General features: G+C 41.7%; 1 protein-coding gene across 8 annotated transcripts in view; it reads right to left on the minus strand.

Moving 5' to 3' along the window:
- Positions 1 to 19,814, minus strand: part of RABGEF1 (RAB guanine nucleotide exchange factor 1) — a 64,988-nt gene that overhangs the window by 37,156 nt on the left and 8,018 nt on the right. For 3 of the 8 annotated variants that reach the window (XM_089895827.1, XM_089895826.1, XM_089895825.1), the window contains exon 1: positions 18,684 to 18,842. The exons of 3 other annotated variants lie outside the window; for them this stretch is intronic. In XM_089895827.1, coding sequence (XP_089751953.1) covers positions 18,684 to 18,817 — 134 coding nt within the window. In that variant the 5' untranslated portion in view covers positions 18,818 to 18,842. Of the gene's footprint in view, positions 1 to 18,683; positions 18,844 to 19,814 lie in introns of those variants that run through there. 2 more of the 8 variants (XM_089895821.1, XM_089895824.1) reach the window with 2 other exon arrangements.

Below are 19,814 nucleotides of genomic sequence, written 5' to 3' on the forward strand. Positions count from 1 at the left end.
CGCGAGCTCTAGAGGGCAGGCTCAGTAGTTGTGGCACACGGGCTTAGTTGCTCCGTGTCATGTGGGATCTTCCCGGACCAAGGCTCGAACCCGAGTCCCCTGCATTGGCAGGCAGATTCTCAACCACTGCGCCACCAGGGAAGCCCCTGTACACTTTAAAAATGGTTAAGATGGTAAATTTTATGTTATGTGTTTTTTACCACAATAAAAAAAGATTTTAATATTTAAAAAAGGGGGACTGATAGATCCTTCTTATTTGCTACCATTTTAAACCTGAGGGACAAAGTACAATCTTCTTGAAATACTCTGTGTTCTTACTACATTATGTCATTTGGCTCAAAAAGACAACTTCATTTCAACGATATAAAAGTGAATACTTCGTCCCAAATGAGATATTTTAACATTCACCAAGAAAACAAGTGTAATTAAAGCATCAGAATAGAATCTAAACTCCTTGAGAGGGCATTCAAGGCCCTACTGTTTGCCACCACTCACTACATGCCTAATATTGTGACAGGTACTCAGTATAATTATTTCTCACAAAAACCAAGGTAGATATTATCTCCATTTTATTAGATGTGAAAATTCATAAACAAAAACACATGCAGCATGAACAATGAAGAAAAAGAGAAAAGTGCTATGAAACCGAGGGGCGGCGGGAGAAGGTGAGGTCATTCTGACTTAGGGAGCATGGAGCGACCACCTGGGCCAAGGAGTGAAGGGTGGGGGATGTAGACCTTCAAGAGCCTTGAGCTGAGGCTTAGAGGGTCTTGTAGCGATGACACAAAAGAGGGAAGACATTCTGGACAGGAAGAACATATTTTGCAAAACAGAGGCAGGACAGCAAATGCAGAACATGAATGATGTGGTATAAGTAGGAGGTAAACAGAAGCAGTTATGTGTGAAGTTCAATTATGATGCCTTTTTAAAACTGCAGGCAAGAGTCTGGGTTACAGCATTGTTGTTTCAGTGAAAAGGGGAAATCAGGATAGGTGTCTATTTTAAGACATAAAACTTGAGAGGTGGAGTTCTGTCTTCCAGTATGATGAAGTGAGGAGGACAATAAATCCTCTCCACCAAAATCAACTACAAAGATAGACAAAACTTCCCCTCTGTTGATGGATCAAAGTGTGAACCAAGGAATGCATTCAAACTTCAAGCCACCGACTGGCTCTCTCACATCTCCTGTGTGTATGCACAGTCTCTGTTGGCCAGACATTGGAAGCCTTACTGGCTAGAGATGTTTGTGCACAAATTCAGTCTTTGAACAAACAACAATCTTCGGCTAAACATTAAGGGATGCAGGCAGATGGGTGACCCCGAGAAGGAAATCAAGGATAAAAATAAATATAAGAAAATAAAAATGAGGGCAGACAATGAGCAGCCGCAGGGTGTGGGGAAGAGAGACTTCACACGTGTAGTCCAGCTATAAAACCTAGATGGCATGCGCCAAGCACTATTTTTGAGGATTTTCAAAGGCAAAAGGGAGGAGAATAATTAAAGAAGAAGACCAGAATTCAGTGTATCACTGAATCCTCGGTGAGTTTACCCTTTTTTCCCCTCCAGTATCACCAAGCCAACTCAGAACTGGACACCAGGGCACAGAGAGAGCTCCTCTAGCTCTGGCTCAAAGAATGAGAAAGGGAACTCCTAACACTGAGAGGAAATATGAAAATCCCTCCATTTTCTTGTCTTTTTTTTCCCTCCTTCTCTTGAGCCATGAGCAATCACATGGTGTCCACAGAAGCGGTTGGAATGAGAGACTGCAGGAGCTAAACTCGGAGGAAGGGGAACTATCCATTTTTCCCACTCGCTAGTCTCCTAGACAGTGACGGGAGTACAAGACAGAGTGGGGTAACTAATTCCACAGCTTTCCACCCAGAGGAGAGAAGATGAGCCCCAAGAGAACTTTAAAAATACAGGAGGAATCAATGAGGAGAACTCAAGAAAGCAAGCTGAAAATGTGTCTGATGCTATTCAGGATCAGAGACTAAAATTCACACTAATAGAGACCACTGCACAGGTTTCAGACTGACACACGCAGGAAACAGATCAAAATAGCACTGCGAAGCCTCTGAAAAATGAACCAACGTGGGAACCACAGCTCACAGAAGTAGGGTTGGAACCTGCGGCCCAAACTTGGCAGCAAAACTAAAAACTTTTGCTTCTCCGATGACACTACGTGGAAAATAAAAACACAAACTACAGACTGGGAGAAAATACTCGCAAATCATATCTGACAAAGGACTTGCATCCAGAATATATAAAGAATTCTCAAAACTCAACAGAAAGAAAAACCACCCAATTAAAAAAATGGGCAAAAGACTTGAACAGACTTATGCAAAGAAGATATACACATTGGGAGACAATTCTCCACGGGTGTCTCACATTTCTGTACAAGAGGCCTTCGTGACAGACTATCTCTTCAAGGATATTTGCATATCTAACATTCTCAGGAGGAACAGATCACTGTCTCCCACCAGAGAAAGGGCAAGTTTGTTTACTGTCAAGTAAAATAGATATAATGTTTCCCTCCAGGTCAAAAGTCAGGTGGGTTTGTTAGCTGCCCATTATAAAGGATTTGGGTCCCTTAAGCTTAGGTTCCTCAGCTGTGACACCAGCCCCATGGGACTTGGGGGCAAGGGTAGCCCATGTGAGATGAAGCTTATTTTATTGATGTCCTATGAATAATAAAGTCCTTTGTCTCCGACTCCAGAGTCTCATGACTTCTGCCAGCATCCATGAAACTGGCAGGCTAACTTGTTACGTTTAAGAGGGTAAAAACCCACGTCAGTCACAGTTCTTGACAACATGGCAAATAAGCACATGAAAAGTTGTTCAACATCATCATCCATTAGAGAAATGTAAGTTAAAACCACCATGAGGGCTTCCCTGGTGGCGCAGTGGTTGAGAGTCCGCTTGCCGATGCAGGGGACGCGGGTTCGTGCCCCGGTCCGGGAAGATCCCACATGCCGCAGAGCGGCTGGGCCCGTGAGCCACGGCCGCTGAGCCTGCGCGTCCGGAGCCTGTGCTCCGCAACGGGAGAGGCCACAGCAGTGAGCGGCCCGCGCACCGCAAAAAGAAAAAAAAAAAAAAAAGCCACCATGAGATTTCACTACACACCTATTAGAATGGCTAAAATTAAGAACAATAACAAGTGGTAGCAAGGATGCAGAGCAACTAGAACCCTCCTAGTGGGATGCAAATAGTACAACCACCACGGAAAACAATTTGGTAGTTTCATAAAAAGCTAAATACACTTACCATACAACCCAGCAATCCTATTCCCAGTTATTTCCTCCAGAGAAATAAAACTGATGTTCACTCAAAAATCTATACAAAAATGTTTCTAGTAACATTATTTATGATCATTAAAAAATGGAAACAACCAAAATATCCTTCAATAGATGAATGAATAAACAAACTGTGTGGTATATCCATGCAATGGAATGCTACTCAGCAAAAACAACAACAACAAAAAAAACATACCCAACAACTTGGATGAAATCTCAAAGGCGTTTTGATGAGTGAATGAAGCCAGTTTTAACAGTTTACATACTGTAGGGACTTCCCTGGTGGTCCAGTGGGTAATACTCCACAATCCCAATGCAGGGGGCTCGGGTTCAATCCCTGGTCGGGGAACTAAATCCCGCATGCATGCTGCAACTAAGAAGCCCGCGTGCCGCAACTAAAGATCCCGCACGCTGCAACGATGATCCCACATACTGCAAATAAGACCCGGCACAGCCAAAATAAATAAATAAATAAAATAAATAAAATAAATATTTTTTTTTAAACATCTTTATTGGGGTATAATTGCTTTACAATTGTGTGTTAGTTTCTGCTTTATAACAAAGTGAATCAGTTATACATATACATATGTTCCCATATGTCTTCCCTCTTGCGTCTCCCTCCCTCCCACTCTCCCTATCCCACCCCTCCAGGCTGTCACAAAGCACCGAGCTAATATCCCTGTGCCTTGCGGCTGCTTCCCCCTAGCTATCTACCTTACTACGTTTGTTAGTGTGTATATGTCCATGACTCTCTCTCGCCCTGTCAAAGCTCACCCTTCCCCCTCCCCATATCCTCAAGTCCGTTCTCCAGTAGGTCTGCGTCTTTATTCCTGTCTTACCCCTAGGTTCTTCATGACATTTTTTTCCCCTTAAATTCCATATATATGCGTTAGCATACGGTATTTGTCTTTTTCTTTCTGACTTACTTCACTCTGTATGACAGACTCTAGGTCTATCCATCTCATTACAAATAGCTCAATTTCATTTCTTTTTAAGGCTGAGTAATATTCCATTGTATATATGTGCCACATCTTCTTTATCCATTCATCCGATGATGGGCGCTTAGGTTGTTTCCATCTCCGGGCTATTGTAAATAGAGCTGCAATGAACATTTTGGTACATGACTCTTTCTGAATTTTGGTTTTCTCAGGGTATATGCCCAGTAGTGGGATTGCTGGGTCATATGGTAATTCTATTTGTAGTTTTTTAAGGAACCTCCATACTGTTCTCCATAGTGGCTGAACCAATTCACATTCCCACCAGCAGTGCAAGAGTGTTCCCTTTTCTCCACACCCTCTCCAGCATTTATTGTTTCTAGATTTTTTGATGATGGCCATTCTGACTGGTGTGAGATGATATCTCATTGTAGTTTTGATTTGCATTTCTCTAATGATTAATGATGTTGAGCATTCTTTCATGTGTTTGTTGGCATTCTGTATATCTTCTTTGGAGAAATGTCTATTTAGGTCTTCTGCCCTAAAATAAATATTTTTGAAAAAAGTTTACATACTGTATAATCAGGGTTTGTTAGGAATTAGGGTTGGAGGGAGGGTGTCTATAAAGGAATAGCACAAGGAACTTTTTAGAGGTGATAGAACTGTTCTGTATTCTGATTATGGAGGTGTTTACAGAAATCTATACATGTTTTTAAATCACAGAACTGTATACTCCCCCAAAATTCAACTTTACTGTATGATTTTTTTTTTTTTTAATTTGAGAGGCAATTTCTAGTTTGGATTGGGGAAAAGTGCAGAACAGGAGACAGGGATAGTGATCAAGAGACAAATACAGTAAGAGGTTATAATAATAGAGGTAATACAGTGGGAATGGAAAGGGGAGGGATGGCAACACACTCTGGCAGTAGGGTCTGTAAGAGTTAACTAATGAGACATGGCAGGGAGACCTGCACGTTTACAAATACTCTTCACTGCCTCTATGAGATTAAAGCCCTCCAAGGACAGGATTTAGATCTATCACACTTATCATTGAGGTAGGTAAATGAGGTTGAGGTAGAAAGGAAGAATAACAAAATATAGCCAGAGTCTAAAATGATAAGTTAAGAAACTTTAAAGGCCGTCTACTTTCTCCTATTATAATATAGATAAAGACACTGAGACTGAGAAATTATGATTTGTTCAATCAAAAAGGTAGTAAGTGGCAGGGACATCACAAGAGCCTACACTTGTACTAAGTCCTGAGTGCCATCAAACTATTTTGAGCGTCTGAGCTGATCTCACCATAAACATCCTGTGGTCCCTTTCTTCAATTCCAAGAGGAGTAGGCAAAAAGAAATATCTGTTTTTTCCTTATACCAATTCAGTAAGTTTAAAATTTTTTATACTACAAAGACTATAGCACAGGTCTGTTACTAAAATGAACACATTTTAGGGAGTCTACCTAACACATGTGTCAGCAACTTCCCTTTCCTCAGGGAACTGTTCCCCAAATCTACAAAGGTCAGCTGCCATGTTTGTATATGGTGCAGTCCCCCCTCCCCCAGTACTGCAGGGCCACAGCTGATTGATCCAGAGGTGGACACTTGACCCAAAATGAAGTTTTGGAAATGGGACTAAGTCTGGGCTGTTTTCTTGAATGACAGAGAAGTTGTGGCATGACCACCTTCCAACAAGTGGTCTGAGTAACCAGTCTGCAGATACAACAGACTGGTATATAACAAGACATACAACAAGAAGCAGAGAAAAGTGGCAGAAGAAAAATACTCTCTAGGTCCTGAGGGGTTTCCATTTCTCAGTTCCAATCCTTTTCTAAGGTTTAGCTGCTTGCCTACCCTCAGATTTTGAAACACACCCCTTGATCCCTGACTGTTTTTTTCTTATGCCAGCTCCAGGAGAGCCTATTACCTGCACTCAGAGACTTGCCCAGGTACTATGTGAGAGCCAAAAAAACATAATAGAATTGCTGTGAGGACTACTTAGCATATACTAAGAACTCAACAGGTTAAGATGAAAACTTAAAAATAATAGCTATATGTCTATGAAGACCAATTTGATGTGCACATGAGAACATGGAGTTCGGTCAAATCTGCATTCAAATCCCAGCTCTGAAATGTGACTTTGGACAAATTAATATTTCTGAAACTTCCATTCATACCCTTCTAACCAACTTCTGCTCCCACCTTTTCACAAATCTAAGCGTCATAGGCTTTGTGCCCCCATGACCTTCACTCTGTTTTACACCTGTGATTATGTTATCTCACATGGCCAAAAAAAGACTTTCCAGACAAGATTACTAATCAGTTGACCTTAAAATAGAGAGATTATCCTGATTTTCCAGGTGGGGCCAATATAAGCACATGAACCCTAAATGCAGAAGAGGACAGGAGCCCAGAATAGTCAAAACAATCTTGGAAAAAGAATGTAGGCGCACTTACAGTTACCAGTTTCAAAACTTACTACGAACCTATGATAATCAAAACAGTGTGGAACTGGCACAAGGACAGACATGTGGAGCAATGGAATAGAACTGTGAGTCCAGATATAAACCCACACATCTATAGTCACAACTATCAAATGGAAGAGTCTTCTCAACAAATCGTGCTGGGACAATGGGATCACCATATGCAGACGAATCCTTGTCTCACACCACGTATAAAAGTTAACTAAAAATGGATTAAAGACCTAAATGTAAAAGCTAAAACTATAAAAACTCTTGGCCAAAAACACAGGTAAAATTTCATGATCTTGGATTTGGTAAAGGATTCTTAGATATGACACCAAAAGCATAAACAACAAAAGAAAAGAGATAAATTGTACTTCATCAGAATTAAAAACTTTTGTGCTTCCAAGGACCCCATCAAGAATGTGAAAAGGCAACCCACAGAATGGGAGAAAATATTTGCAAATCATGTATCTAATAAAGAACTTATATACAGAATGTGTAATGAACTGTTATAACTCAATATTTTTAAAGATAAACAACCCAATTTCCAAAATGGGTAAAAGATCTGAATAGACACTTCTCCAAGGAAGATATGCCAATGGTCAATAAGCACGTTAAATGACTTATGACATCATTAGTCATTAGGGAAATAAAAATAAAAACCACAATGAGAGAAAAAAAAAAAACAACAACAATGAGATACCACTTCACATTCAGTTGGATGGCTAGTATTAAAAAGTCAGATAGGACTTCCCTGGTGGCGCAGTGGTTAATAATCTGCCTGCCAATGCAGGGGACGTGGGGGTCGAGCCCTGGTCCGGGAAGATCCCACATGCCACGGAGCAACTAAGCCTGTGTGCCACAACTACTGAGCTTGCACTCTAGAACCTGCGAGCCACAACTACTGAGCCCATGCGCCACAACTACTGAAGCCCACGCGCCTAGAGCCCGTGCTCCGCAACAAGACAAGCCACTACAGTGAGAAGCCCGTGCAACTGCCACAAAGTGTAGCCCCCGCTCACCACTAGAGAAAGCCCACATGCAGCAACGAAGACCCAACACAGCCCCCTAAAAAAAATGTCAGATAATAACAAGTGTTGACAAAGATGTGGAGAAACTGAAGCACTCATACATTGCTGATGGGAATGTAAAATGGTGCAGATGCTTTTGGAAACCATCTGATGGTTCCTCAAATGATTTTTTTTTTTTAATATTTTTGGCTGCGTTGGGTCTTCGTTGCTGTGCATGGGCTTTCTCTAGTTGCAGCGAGCAGGGGCTACTCTTCCCTGCGGTGCGCAGGCTTCTCATTGCGGTGGCTTCTCTTGTGGCGGAGCACAGGATCTAGGCACAGGGGCTTCAGTAGTCGTGGCACGTGGGCTCAGTAGTTGCGGCACGCAGGCTCAGTAGTTCTGGTGCACGGGCTCAGCTGCTCTGTGGCATGTGGGATCTTCCCGGACCAGGGCTCGAACCTGTGTCCCCTGTATTGGCAGGCGGATTCTTAACCACTACACCACCAGGGAAGCCCCCCTCAAATGATTTTAATTAGAGTTACCTAGCAATTTTGCTCCAAGTATATACTCCAAGGTATATTTCCAAGAGAAATGAAAACATATGTCCACATAAAAACTTGTATATGAATGTTTATATCAGCAATGTCCATTATAGCCTAAAGATGGAAAACAACCCAAATGTCCACCAACTGGTGAACAGACAAAAGGTAGTATATTCATACAGTGAAGGATTATTCAGTCATAAAGAGGAATTAAGAACTGACACATGCCGCAACATGACTAACCTTTAAAACATTATGCTAGGTGAAAGAAGCCAGTCATAAAAAGACAACACATTACATGATCCCATTCATATGAAGTTCCAGAACAGGGAAATCTAGAGAGACAGGGAGTAGAGTAGTGGTTGCTTGGGACTGAGAGGGACAGGACAAAATAAGAAGATATCTAAAGGGCATGGAGTTTCTTTCTGAAGTGATGAAAATGTTCTAAAGTTGGCTGTGGTGATGGTTGCTTTTGAACTGTGCCCTTTTTTTTAAATAAATTTATTCATTTACTTATTTTTGGCTGCGTTGGGTCTTTGTTGCTGAGCGCGGGCTTTCTCTAGTTGCGGCGAGTGGGGGTTACTCTTTGTTGTGGTGCACAGGCTTCTCATTGCAGTGGCTTCTCTTATTGAGGAGCACAGGCTCTAGGTGCGCGGGCTTCAGTAGTTGTGGCACACAGGCTCAGTAGTTGTGGCTCGCGGGCTCTAGAGCACAAGCTCAGTAGTTGTGGCTCGCGGGCTCTAGAGTGCAGGCTCAGTAGTTGTGGCACACAGGCTTAGTTGCTCCGCAGCATGTGAGATCTTCCAGGACCAGGGCTCAAACCCGTGTCCCCCGCGCTGGCAGGTGGATTCTTAACCACTGCGCCACCAGGGAAGTCCTGAATTGTGCCCTTTAAATGGGTGAATTCTACGGTATGTGAATTATACCTCAATAAAATTGTTTTTAAAATATAAAGTAGAAGAGGAGGGCAGAATGGGAAGTCAAAGAGATTCAAAGAACCATTGCTGGCTTTGAAGGTGGAGAAATGTAAGAAATGTGGGTGGCTTCTAGAAGCTGAGAATGAGCCCTGGCTGACAGCCAGCAAAGAAATGAAGACCTCAGTTGCATAACTTCATTAAACTCAATTCTGCCAACATTTAAGTATGTCTGGAAGCAGATTCTCCCCATAGCCTCCAGATAAGAGCCCAGATTGGATGACATCTTAATTTGGACCTCTTGAGAGCCTTAACAGAGTACCTGGCTGAGCTGGCCAGGAGTGCTGACTTAACAACACTTACAATACTCTGGGTGTTGTTTTAAGCTGATAAGTTTGTGGTAACTTGCTATGGCAACAACAGAAAACTAATATAGGCCTCCTTTCAATTTCTCTCTTTTGGGGGCCTTTGCACAAGTGTTCTAATGCCTAAATGCTGGGACCCTTGCTATTTATACGCTGATTTCCCTCTCTTCATTTAGGTCTCAGCTTTCATGTCATACTTTCAGAAAGGCCTTCCCTGGCCACTCTATCTAAAGCAGTACCTACCCCAACCTGCCCAACCCTCACCTCCACTGTGGGCCCAGAATTGTTTCTCCATATCCAGGAAGAGTTAACCAAGCAGGCCTGAGTTGCTCAAATTGTGCACATTCTCATTTTCAGAAGGGCCTGCTTCTGTGGCTGACTCCTGGCCAGCTCCTGGGAACTGAGGTCTTAAGAGTATCTTTATGTACTAATTGATAAGGGTCTTTTGTATGCTTGGAGTCTTGATCCACACTGTACCAACTTGTCTAGACAGTTTGTGCAGACTGTGTGATGTATGGTGAATACTGCTTTCCTTCTTGGGGGGGTCAATCATGAGGGTGCTTGTGCCTATGTGACCAGCCTCCAATAAAAACCCTGGAATCTTAGGCTTAAGTGAACTTCCCCAACAGAAAACACTTCACACATGTTGCTAGAGTTTGTTGCTGAGGGATTAAATGCACCCTGTCAACTCCACTGGGAGAAGACTCTTGGAAACTCATGCTTGGTATCCTCCAAATTCTGCTCAATGCACTGTTTTCCTTCACTGAGCCTGTTTAATATCCTTTCACTGTAATAAAACACAGCCAGGAGTACATGAGTTCTGCGAGCCCTTCTAGCGAATTACCAGACCTGGGGGCAGTCTTGGGGTCTGCCGACAGGACGTGATTATAAAGGGGTGGTATAAGGGAGATCTTAGTGGCAATAGTTCTGTATCTTGACTATGTTGGTGGTTACAGGAATCTACGTATGTGATAAAATGGCACAGAACTATAATACACATTGTAGAGATGTCAACTTATTGGTTTTGACATTATACTATAGTTAACATAAGACATAGCCATTGGGAAAACTAGGTGAAGAGTACACAGGACCTTTCTGTATTATCTTTGCAACTTCCTGTTAATCTGTAATTTCAAACTAAAAGTGTTTTTTAAAAATTCCACTTAAAATTTATTAAATAAAAACACCTATGATTGAATTAACGTGTATCAGACAGTTGTACATATCACTCAGATCATTTCTGTTCCTAAGTATGGAAAACAAAGTGAGCAACCAAAAAAAAGTACACGCCCTGATTTGAAAGGCTATGCAGTGATGATGAAGCTGTTTTGGTGAGGCAAAGCAGGTACAGTCAGCACATCCAGATTAGACATCAGAGTATATAGACACCATACCCTCCTCAGTTAGGGAGAAACATGGGGGAATCAATTCTGAGACTCAATTCCGTCTTTCCCAGGCAGAAAGACCTATCACTAGCCACAATCCAGAGGCAACTACCATCACTACTGCACCCAGTGGGGGATGTCAGAGGGGCCACACCCAGCTCCTATTTGAGCTCTGCACTCCAGTAAGTAGTCTTTTACTGAGCAACCTGGGTACAAAGATTGCATAATTCAATTGGCCCACTCACATTAGGGAGGACAGAGTAAAAATGATCTCTATTGCTGAGATAGCTGAGATTCCTGTGAATTCTGCCTCAGGGCTAGGTACCCTAAAAAGGGCCAGAGGAGCACAAAGCCCACAGAGCTGTGTATGTTCTTCCTTAAGGCTCTGCATGCAAACCACGTTCATTTCATAAAACAAAAAACAAAAAATACTTTGTAGGTTTGAGTAGCTTCCCACTATCTTCCTTGTAAGAGTCCTGCTTCCTATTCTTAGGTTTGATGTAATGTCCTCATAGATCATTCCTCTGGGCAACACACCTGGGATTTACAGAAAACATCCAATCGACTCTCCTACAATGATAAACTATCCTTGAACCCCAGTTAAGAAACAGAATTTAAAGTTAAGCTTTTTCCCTTAAATTTGTTTTTTTTCCAGTTATAGAAGTAAAAGATGGTTACTCTAAAAAACCTGAGACATAAGTAGAAAATAAAGAAAACATCACCCAGAGGCAGTCACTATATTTTCATAGTGCTTTCTCTACTCATCATGATCTCATTCATTTATTCAACAAATATTTATATACTGATTTACATTACATGACAGGCACTTAGGATACAAATTTAAGTAATAATAAAGTTTCAGTCCTCATAGAGCTTACTGTCAAGTATGGAAGATGTGACTATATACCTAGAAGGCCTGAAAGAAGAAATTAAAGCACTATGAACACTGAGGAATTAATTAATTTTAAAATTACTGAATTTCATAAAAGAATTTATGTTTATATGAAACAAGCTAAATATGTGTACATGAAATCTATGAAATTCTTACAATAGCCTGACAATAAGAAGTTAGGAAATATAGAGCTCTCATTCCCAATAGTATTGAAATGTAAAAACATCTAGGTACTATTTTAATAAGAAAATTATGTCATCTACATAAAAATACTGAGATATAAAGACAGCTTAAATAGTTGGCAACACACACCAGGGCACAGTATGAGAAAGTTAAATATTTTATAAATGGCAAATGTTTCAAAATTTTTAAGTTTACTATAAATGACAAAAAAAATTCCAAAAGACTTTTTTGGAACTTGACAAAATTATTCCATATTTTATCAGCAATAATAAACAGGCAAGAATTTTAAAAAATACTCTAAATTGGGCTTCCCTGGTGGCGCAGTGGTTGAGAGTCCTCCTGCCGATGCAGGGGACACAGGTTCGTGCCCCAGTCCGGGAGGATCCTGCGTGTCGCAGAGCGGCTGGGCCCGAGAGCCATGGCCGCTGGGCCTGCACGTCCAGAGCCTGTGCTCCACAATGGGAGACGCCACAACGGTGAGAGGCCCGCGTACCGCAAAAAAAAAAAAAAAAAAACTCTTAATTTAATTTACTGAACTTTAATTTCCTGCAAACTAGTTAAAATAGTGTGAACTTAGCAAAAGAACTGGCAAATCACTTCAGAATGGATTAACCCCAAAATGAATTGCTAATACATAAAATTATTATTAGAGGAAGGAGGAGAAGGGAAGAATTTTCAATAAACAATGCAGGGATAACTGGTCAGCAATCTGGTACCCCCCAAATTAATTACAGGAATCTTAAAGAGTTAAAGTTTTTAAAAGACTAATGAAAAAATAGAAAGGACTAAAATTAAGTATTTATGAAACTTCTAAAGAGGTGAGGGCTATCTAAGCTCACAGGCTGCAGGAGAAATCAGAAAGGAAACTGATTTGAATAAGTACATTGAAACTTCTACCTAGTTTTTAAAAGGCCCCACTTAGAACCAAAATAGAAAGGCAAATAAGAGACTAGGCAGAATATTTTAAGTAAACAGGACGAGAGTGTTTTACCATATTTAGAAATTACACTAATAAGATTTGTAAAACTCTGCTATGCAGTATAAGGATATGAGCCGACCATTCACAAAACGGAAATAGCTTCCTAGGAACAGACATAGAATGTCAAAGGGTTTGTGCCTTGTGAACTCTGATTTATATCACCCAATTGGCCTCACAAAAAGGTTATACCTATTTACATTCCCACCTACAGTGATCCACTTTCCCACAAACTCATAAAAACTGCAGTATTAGTCTTTAATTTTTGCCGATCTGAAAGGCAAAAAAAGAAGCATTTCTTGTTCTAATACCCATGTCCTTAAATTGACCATCTTTATAGATATTTATTGGCCATTAGCATATTTTCTTTGGAGAATTAAACTGTTCCTGTCCTTTGCTCACTTTTCTATGACGTCTTTTTTCTTTTTATAGGTGCTCTTTTTATGTTATCTTTTAGCCTTTGGCTGTATATGTTAAGATACTATAGTTTTGTTTTTCTTGTTTGTTTTTTTTTTGCAGTACGCAGGCCTCTCACTGTTGTGGCCTCTCCCGTTGTGAAGCACAGGCTCCGGACGCTCAGGCTCAGCGGCCATGGCTCACGGGCCCAGCCGCTCTGCGGCATGTGGGATCTTCCCAGACCGGGGCACGAACCCGTGTCCCCTGCATCAGCAGGCGGGCTCTCAACCACTGAGCCACCAGGGAAGCCCTGATACTATAGTTTTAATCAAAGACTGTATCCAGGTTTCACTGACTTTCATAGCGTTAAATACATTGCCTCCAAAATGAATGTGAATGTCACACAGATAATCAGTGGCAGAGTTCCAATGTTAAATATAACAATACAAAGTATCCAAACACTAGCCTGCCCAAATAATTCCAAATGATAATCAAACCCATGGAATATAATGTAGAGTTTATGCTGCTGGAATGAGCAGAGCCAGCAGAGCAGCATTCTTAAGGAATGAATTCTAGGCAACAATCTTCTATTGTATTATGTCACACCCTCCTCATCAAAGTGAAATTATGACTCCAATCGGAGCATGCCATTCCCCAGGCAAATAACTCAAAATTACATGCAAAACAACCTGGCTGCTCGAGTCTATTTCTACCATTCTCTACCCTCTCTCTTCCGTAGAAACAGCCAATTCCTCAACTGGTCTATTTATTCAATAAGTAACTGACCAAAAATTATGTCTCTTAACTTAAAGTAACAGCAAACTGCAATATATAAGGTGGCTTCAATGATCAAAGGTTTTTGGTTTTGTTTCTGCAAACTTACAGCTTAGTTTTAGCTTTGCTGCAGCCATTTCAACCTTAGCCAGTTGCTGTGGCTGGGCTAGACATACACATATCTATGAGATAAGAGAAATATAAAAAGCAATTGCCTGGACAGAAATGTATTTATTCAGACTTGTTAGAGGGTTCAATCAAATAAATATTTGTATTCTAAGTTTTTGAGAAGTGCCTTGTGCATAACAAAAAATCAAATTAAACGGCAACAACTTTCAAAAGCTACTAAAACCATCCCATCTGCAGAAACTTTCAAAAGCTACTAAAACCATCCCATCTGTTTTAGGTTGAATTGTGTCCCCCCAAAAGATAGGTTGGACCCCAATATTGTAAATGTGACCTGATGTGGAAATAAGGTCTTTGCAGATGTAATTAGTTAAAATGAAGTCATACTGGATTAGGGTGGGCCCTAAATTGAATGACTAGTGTCCTCATAAGAAGGCCCTGAGAGACCCAGAGACACACACAGAGGCCGTGTGGCCACAGAAGCAGAGATTGGAAGGATGAAGCTACAAGCCAAGAACTCCAATCATCTTCCCTACAGCCTTCAGAGAGCATGGCCCTGCTGACACCTTGATTTCAGACTTCTAGCCTCCAGAACTCCAAAAAAATTAATGTCTGTTGTTTTAAGAACCTAGTTTGTGGTAATTTGTTATAGCAGCCCTAGGAAACAGTAAACTATCCAACAAGAATTGTGGTAAATTCTAGAAATAATTTAAAGAAATGAGTTTTCCACCAGTTGACAGAACTGTAGATTCACAGCATTACTTGCTCTTTACAAATAGGAGGATCATATATGTCAGTTAATGAGAACAGTCCTGGCTTATGCCTGTTGTCCTGGTATAAAAGCATCCCTTTGGTTCTCAAAAGTGACCTGTTTTCGATAATAAAGTACGTGGTCATCTTATGTATGAACAAGCCTAGAATACACTTCTGTTTGTCTGCCTTCAAATCCCACCTATTCAAATAACGTCAAATGCCCCTTCCCCACCCTCAGAATAATTCCATCTCTCTGGCTTCTATAGCATTTTATAAATACAGCTATTATAATACTCATGTTTTATTACAATTACTTGCTTACTTGTCCACTCCATGTTCGTAGACAACACAGTGCCAGGAACAGAATGCATACTCAATAGGTGTCTTCTAAATGTATTAAATGATTTATTCAGGAGACTGACAAAGTACCTGCAGAGACAGCTGTCTTTCACTTTTGTCCCTTGTGAAAAGTAAAAAAAGGAAATCTCGACTAGAACTGGTGACGGGAAGGCCTGTAAAGGGAGCTCTCACGCCCTACCACTACACTCATCGTCCTCTACGTCAGCTACCCCAAACAGGAAGCCGTCAATTACCCAAAGAGAAAGAGGTCAGTTACCGACTCCAACAGGAAAAGATGGACCTTGCACTCCCAAACAGGAAGTACACTACTTTACTACCTCAGCAAGAGAAAGACTTCCTTCTTTCCCAGCAACCAGCCTAGCCAACAGAAAATGCCATAGTTCAGCCAATGAGAAGCTGGCGTCACCTGAACTTTTACTTGCTTCCAATGAACTTTCATTTTTTCCTTGCTGATGACTTCCTTTCCTGTCCCCCCTCCCCCCTATAAAAGTCTTCCATGTTGTGTAACCCCTCAGAGTATCTCTGTTTGCCAGATGAGATGCTGCCTGATTCATGAATCACTTGATAAAGCCAATTAGCTCTTCAAATTTACTCAGCCAAGTTTTGGTTTTAACACCCTTATATACTCTCTGGGGCGTAGGAGGTAGGAAGAGAAACTTAAACAGCTAAATGACTAGCTTATAAAGCTGTAGTTCTCAAATTTTAGCATGCATAAGTGTCACCTGGAAGACTTGTTAAAATACACAGTACAGGGCCCCAACCCAGACTTGCTGATTCAGGAGGTCTGGGGTAGGTAAGGCCTGAGAATTTGCACTTCTAACAGGCTTCCAGGTGATGCAGCTAGGAGCTACTCTTTGAGAACCACTGCTATAAAGTAAGCACCACAATTACTAAAAGATTAATTTCTTCTTATAACTTCATTCCTAGCAGGAAACTCTCTTTTCTGAATATGACTGAGTAGCTTGAGGCACACCAACACTCCTGCTGAGAATTAGGAAAGCCAGATACATTTTTTTTGTGTGTGTGTGTGGTACGTGGGCCTCTCACTGCCGTGGCCTCTCCCATTGCGGAGCACAGGCTCCGGACGCGCAGGCTCAGCGGCCATGGCTCATGGGCCTAGCCGCTCCGCGGCATGTGGGATCTTCCCGGACCGGGGCACGAACCCATGCCCCCTGCATCGGCAGGCGGACGCTCAACCACTGCGCCACCAGGGAAGCCTGCCAGATACATTTTAAAAATCAATGTTTAAAGGCATGAGAAAGCAGCTGAAGCAACCAAGACTAGAAGGGTCTAGGTTCTGGAAAAAGAGAGGAACTGTAGAGAAACAAAATGACATTCTGCAGCCACTTTTCCCCCAAGTGCATTTGCCGATTCTGGGGCAAAAAGCAGAGAATCCAGACTTCCCTTCAGCAGAGGAACCACGAGAGCTTTTGGAAGAGGTGAAAAGCAAGACTCAAGGAGTCAAGATCCCAGTGAAAGAGGAGAGTTGAAGAACTGGGCCTAACAAAAGGCTGGCTTTCCGCTGAAGACATTTACTACATTCTGCAGTTGCACGAAGAAGGCTTCAAAACAAAACTAAAAGCCTCTGAAAATCAAGAGTAGAATTTTCAACAATCTCATTGTTCTCAGGAGACAAAAATTACAGTACAGAAGATACAAGGAGGAGGGACCCCTGTGAATTCACAAAACTATCAGTTGGAAGCCCTGGATGCCTGGCTACTTGCTAGCATTAAAGCCAAACTAGAGGGAAACACTGCCTTACCAAACCGGCAACACCACCTCAACCAACAACTCAGTCCCTAATAGGATTAGGTGATGAGCCCCTACTCTACCTGGCTAGCAAAAGGGAGGGAGGATTTCCTCTGAAAAAGAACAGCATCATCTGGAGCTTCATTTTATTCATAACGCTCAGCATTCACATAACTGAAAACCAAAAGGAAAAAATAGATAGAAACAGATGCTCAGATAATCCAGACACTGAAGTTAACAGAAAGACTTTTAAAGAATGATGGCTATTTAAATTTCCTATTTCAAAAAACAGGGGAAGTAAGAGGAAACAACATATAAAAAGAAGAACTGCAACTGAGAATTGGAATCTATAAGAATCAAACTGAAATTCTAGGCCTGAAAAGTATATTAACTAAAAGAATTCAAAGGGTAGACTTAAAAGCAGGTCAGACACAGTAGAAGAGAGGATTAGTAACTAGAACCCAAGTCAATAAAATATAACCATACTGAAGCAGAGATAAAAACTAACAGAAAATACAAGGGCAGGTGGGAATGTAAAAGGGAATGAGGAACACTGTGAAAAAGTCTACCAGGTGTGTAACTGGAGTCCCAAAAGGAGAGGAGAGAGTAATTAGGTCAGAAGTAATATTAAGAGGAAAGAATGAAGTTTTCCAAATTGATGAAGACAACCCATAAATTTAAGAAACTCTGTGAACCCCAAGCAGAATAAAGACAAAGAAAACCATACAAAGACATAGCATAATTAAACGGCTGATCATCAAAAACAAAGAAACTCTTAAATGTAACCAGTGGAAAAAAGATACATTACTTTCTTAAGAGCAACAATAAAACTAACAGCTAAATTCTCAAAAGAAACAATAAAAAACTCTTAAAAGTAACCAGTGGATGGGCTTCCCTGGTGGCGCAGTGGTTGAGAGTCCGCCTGCCAATGCAGGGGACGCGGGTTCGTGCCCCGGTCTGGGAAGATCCCACATGCCGTGGAGCGGCTAGGCCCGTGAGCTATGGCCGCTGAGCCTGCACGTCCGGAGCCTGTGCTCCTCAAGGGGAGAGGTCACAACAGTGAGAGGCCCACATACCGCAAAAAAAAAAAAAAAAGTAACCAGTGGAAAAAAGACACATTACTTTCTTAAGAGCAACAATAAAACTAACAGCTAAATTCTCAAAAGAAATAATAAAAGACAAAAGACAATGGAGAGACTTCCCTGATGGCACAGTGGTTAAGAATCCACCTGCCAATGCAGGAGACACGGGTTCTAGCCCTGGTCCGGGAAGATCCCACATGCCGCGGAGCAACTAAGCCTGTGCACCACAACTACTGAGCCTGCGCTCTAGAGCCCGCGAGCCACAACTACTGAGCCCATGTGCCACAACTACTGAAGTCCGTGCGCCTAGAGCCTGTGCTCCGCAACAAGAGAAGCCACAGGAGTGAGAAACCTGTGCACTGCAATGAAGAGTAACCCCCGCTCGCCACAACTAGAGAAAGCCCACGCATAGCAACAAAGACCCACCACAACCAAAATTAATTAATTAATTAATTAAAAAAAAAAAAAGACAATGGAATGACACCTTAAAAGTGCTGAAAGAGGGCTTCCCTGGTGGCGCAGTGGTTGAGAGTCCGCCTGCCGATGCAGGGGACACGGGTTCGTGCCCCGGTCCAGGAAGATCCCACATGCTGCGGAGCAGCTGGGCCCGTGAGCCATGGCCGCTGAGCCTGAGCATCCGGAGACTGTGCTCTGCAACGGGAGAGGCCACAACAGTGAGAGGCCCGCGTACCGCAAAAAAAAAAAAAGTGCTAAAAGAAAATAAATTTCCACCTAGAATGCGGTGCTCAGTGATTATTTCCTTTAAAAATGAAGGCAAAATAAATATATTTTTCAGACAAACAACAAATGAAAGAGTTCATTATTGGCAGGCTTGTATTAGAAGAAATACCAGAGGGAACTCTTCAGATGGAAAGGAAATTATCCTATCCCAAACAGAAACAAAAATACAGGAAGGAATAAAGAGCAATGGAAAGAGTAAATATGTAAGGAAATATACACGAATATTGATTATTAAAAAACAATAATTTCTTATGGGTCTTCAAATATATGTCGAATTAAAATGGATAAAACAGAGTAACACAAAAATACAGGAAAAAGACAAATGGAGTTAGTATCTAAAGTTCTAGGGCAGTGGTTAAGACTCTGCACTTCCAATGCAGGGGGCCTGGGTTCGATCGCTGGTGGGGGAACTAAGATCCTACATGCCTCCTGGCATGGCCAAAAAATAAAATTAAAAAAATAAATAAAGTTCTAGCATTATTGAAGAAGTGATAAAAGTCATAATTTGGGGCCTCCCTGGTGGTGCAGTGGTTAAGAATCCGCCTGCCAACACAGGCGACACGGGTTCAAGCCCTGGCCTGGGAAGATCCCACATGCCGCAGAGCAACTAAGCCAGTGCGCCACAGCTACTGAACCTGCACTCTAGAGCCTGTGAGCCACAACTACTGAGCCCGCGTGCTGCAACTACTGAAGGCCACGTGCCTAGAGCCTGTGCTCTGCAACAAAGAGAAGACACCGAAATGAGAAGCCCACGCACCGCAGGAAAGAGTAGCCCTTGCTCACTGCAACTAGATAAAGCCCCCACACAGCAATGAAGACCCCGTGCAGCCAAAAAAAAAAAAAAGAAAAGTTATAATTTGTATTAGACTATAAT

This window comes from Delphinapterus leucas, chromosome 15, assembly GCF_059928025.1.
Source record: "Delphinapterus leucas isolate spDelLeu-1000000601 "Yukka" chromosome 15, BTC_Dleu_Yukka2, whole genome shotgun sequence".
Taxonomy (NCBI): domain Eukaryota; kingdom Metazoa; phylum Chordata; class Mammalia; order Artiodactyla; family Monodontidae; genus Delphinapterus; species Delphinapterus leucas.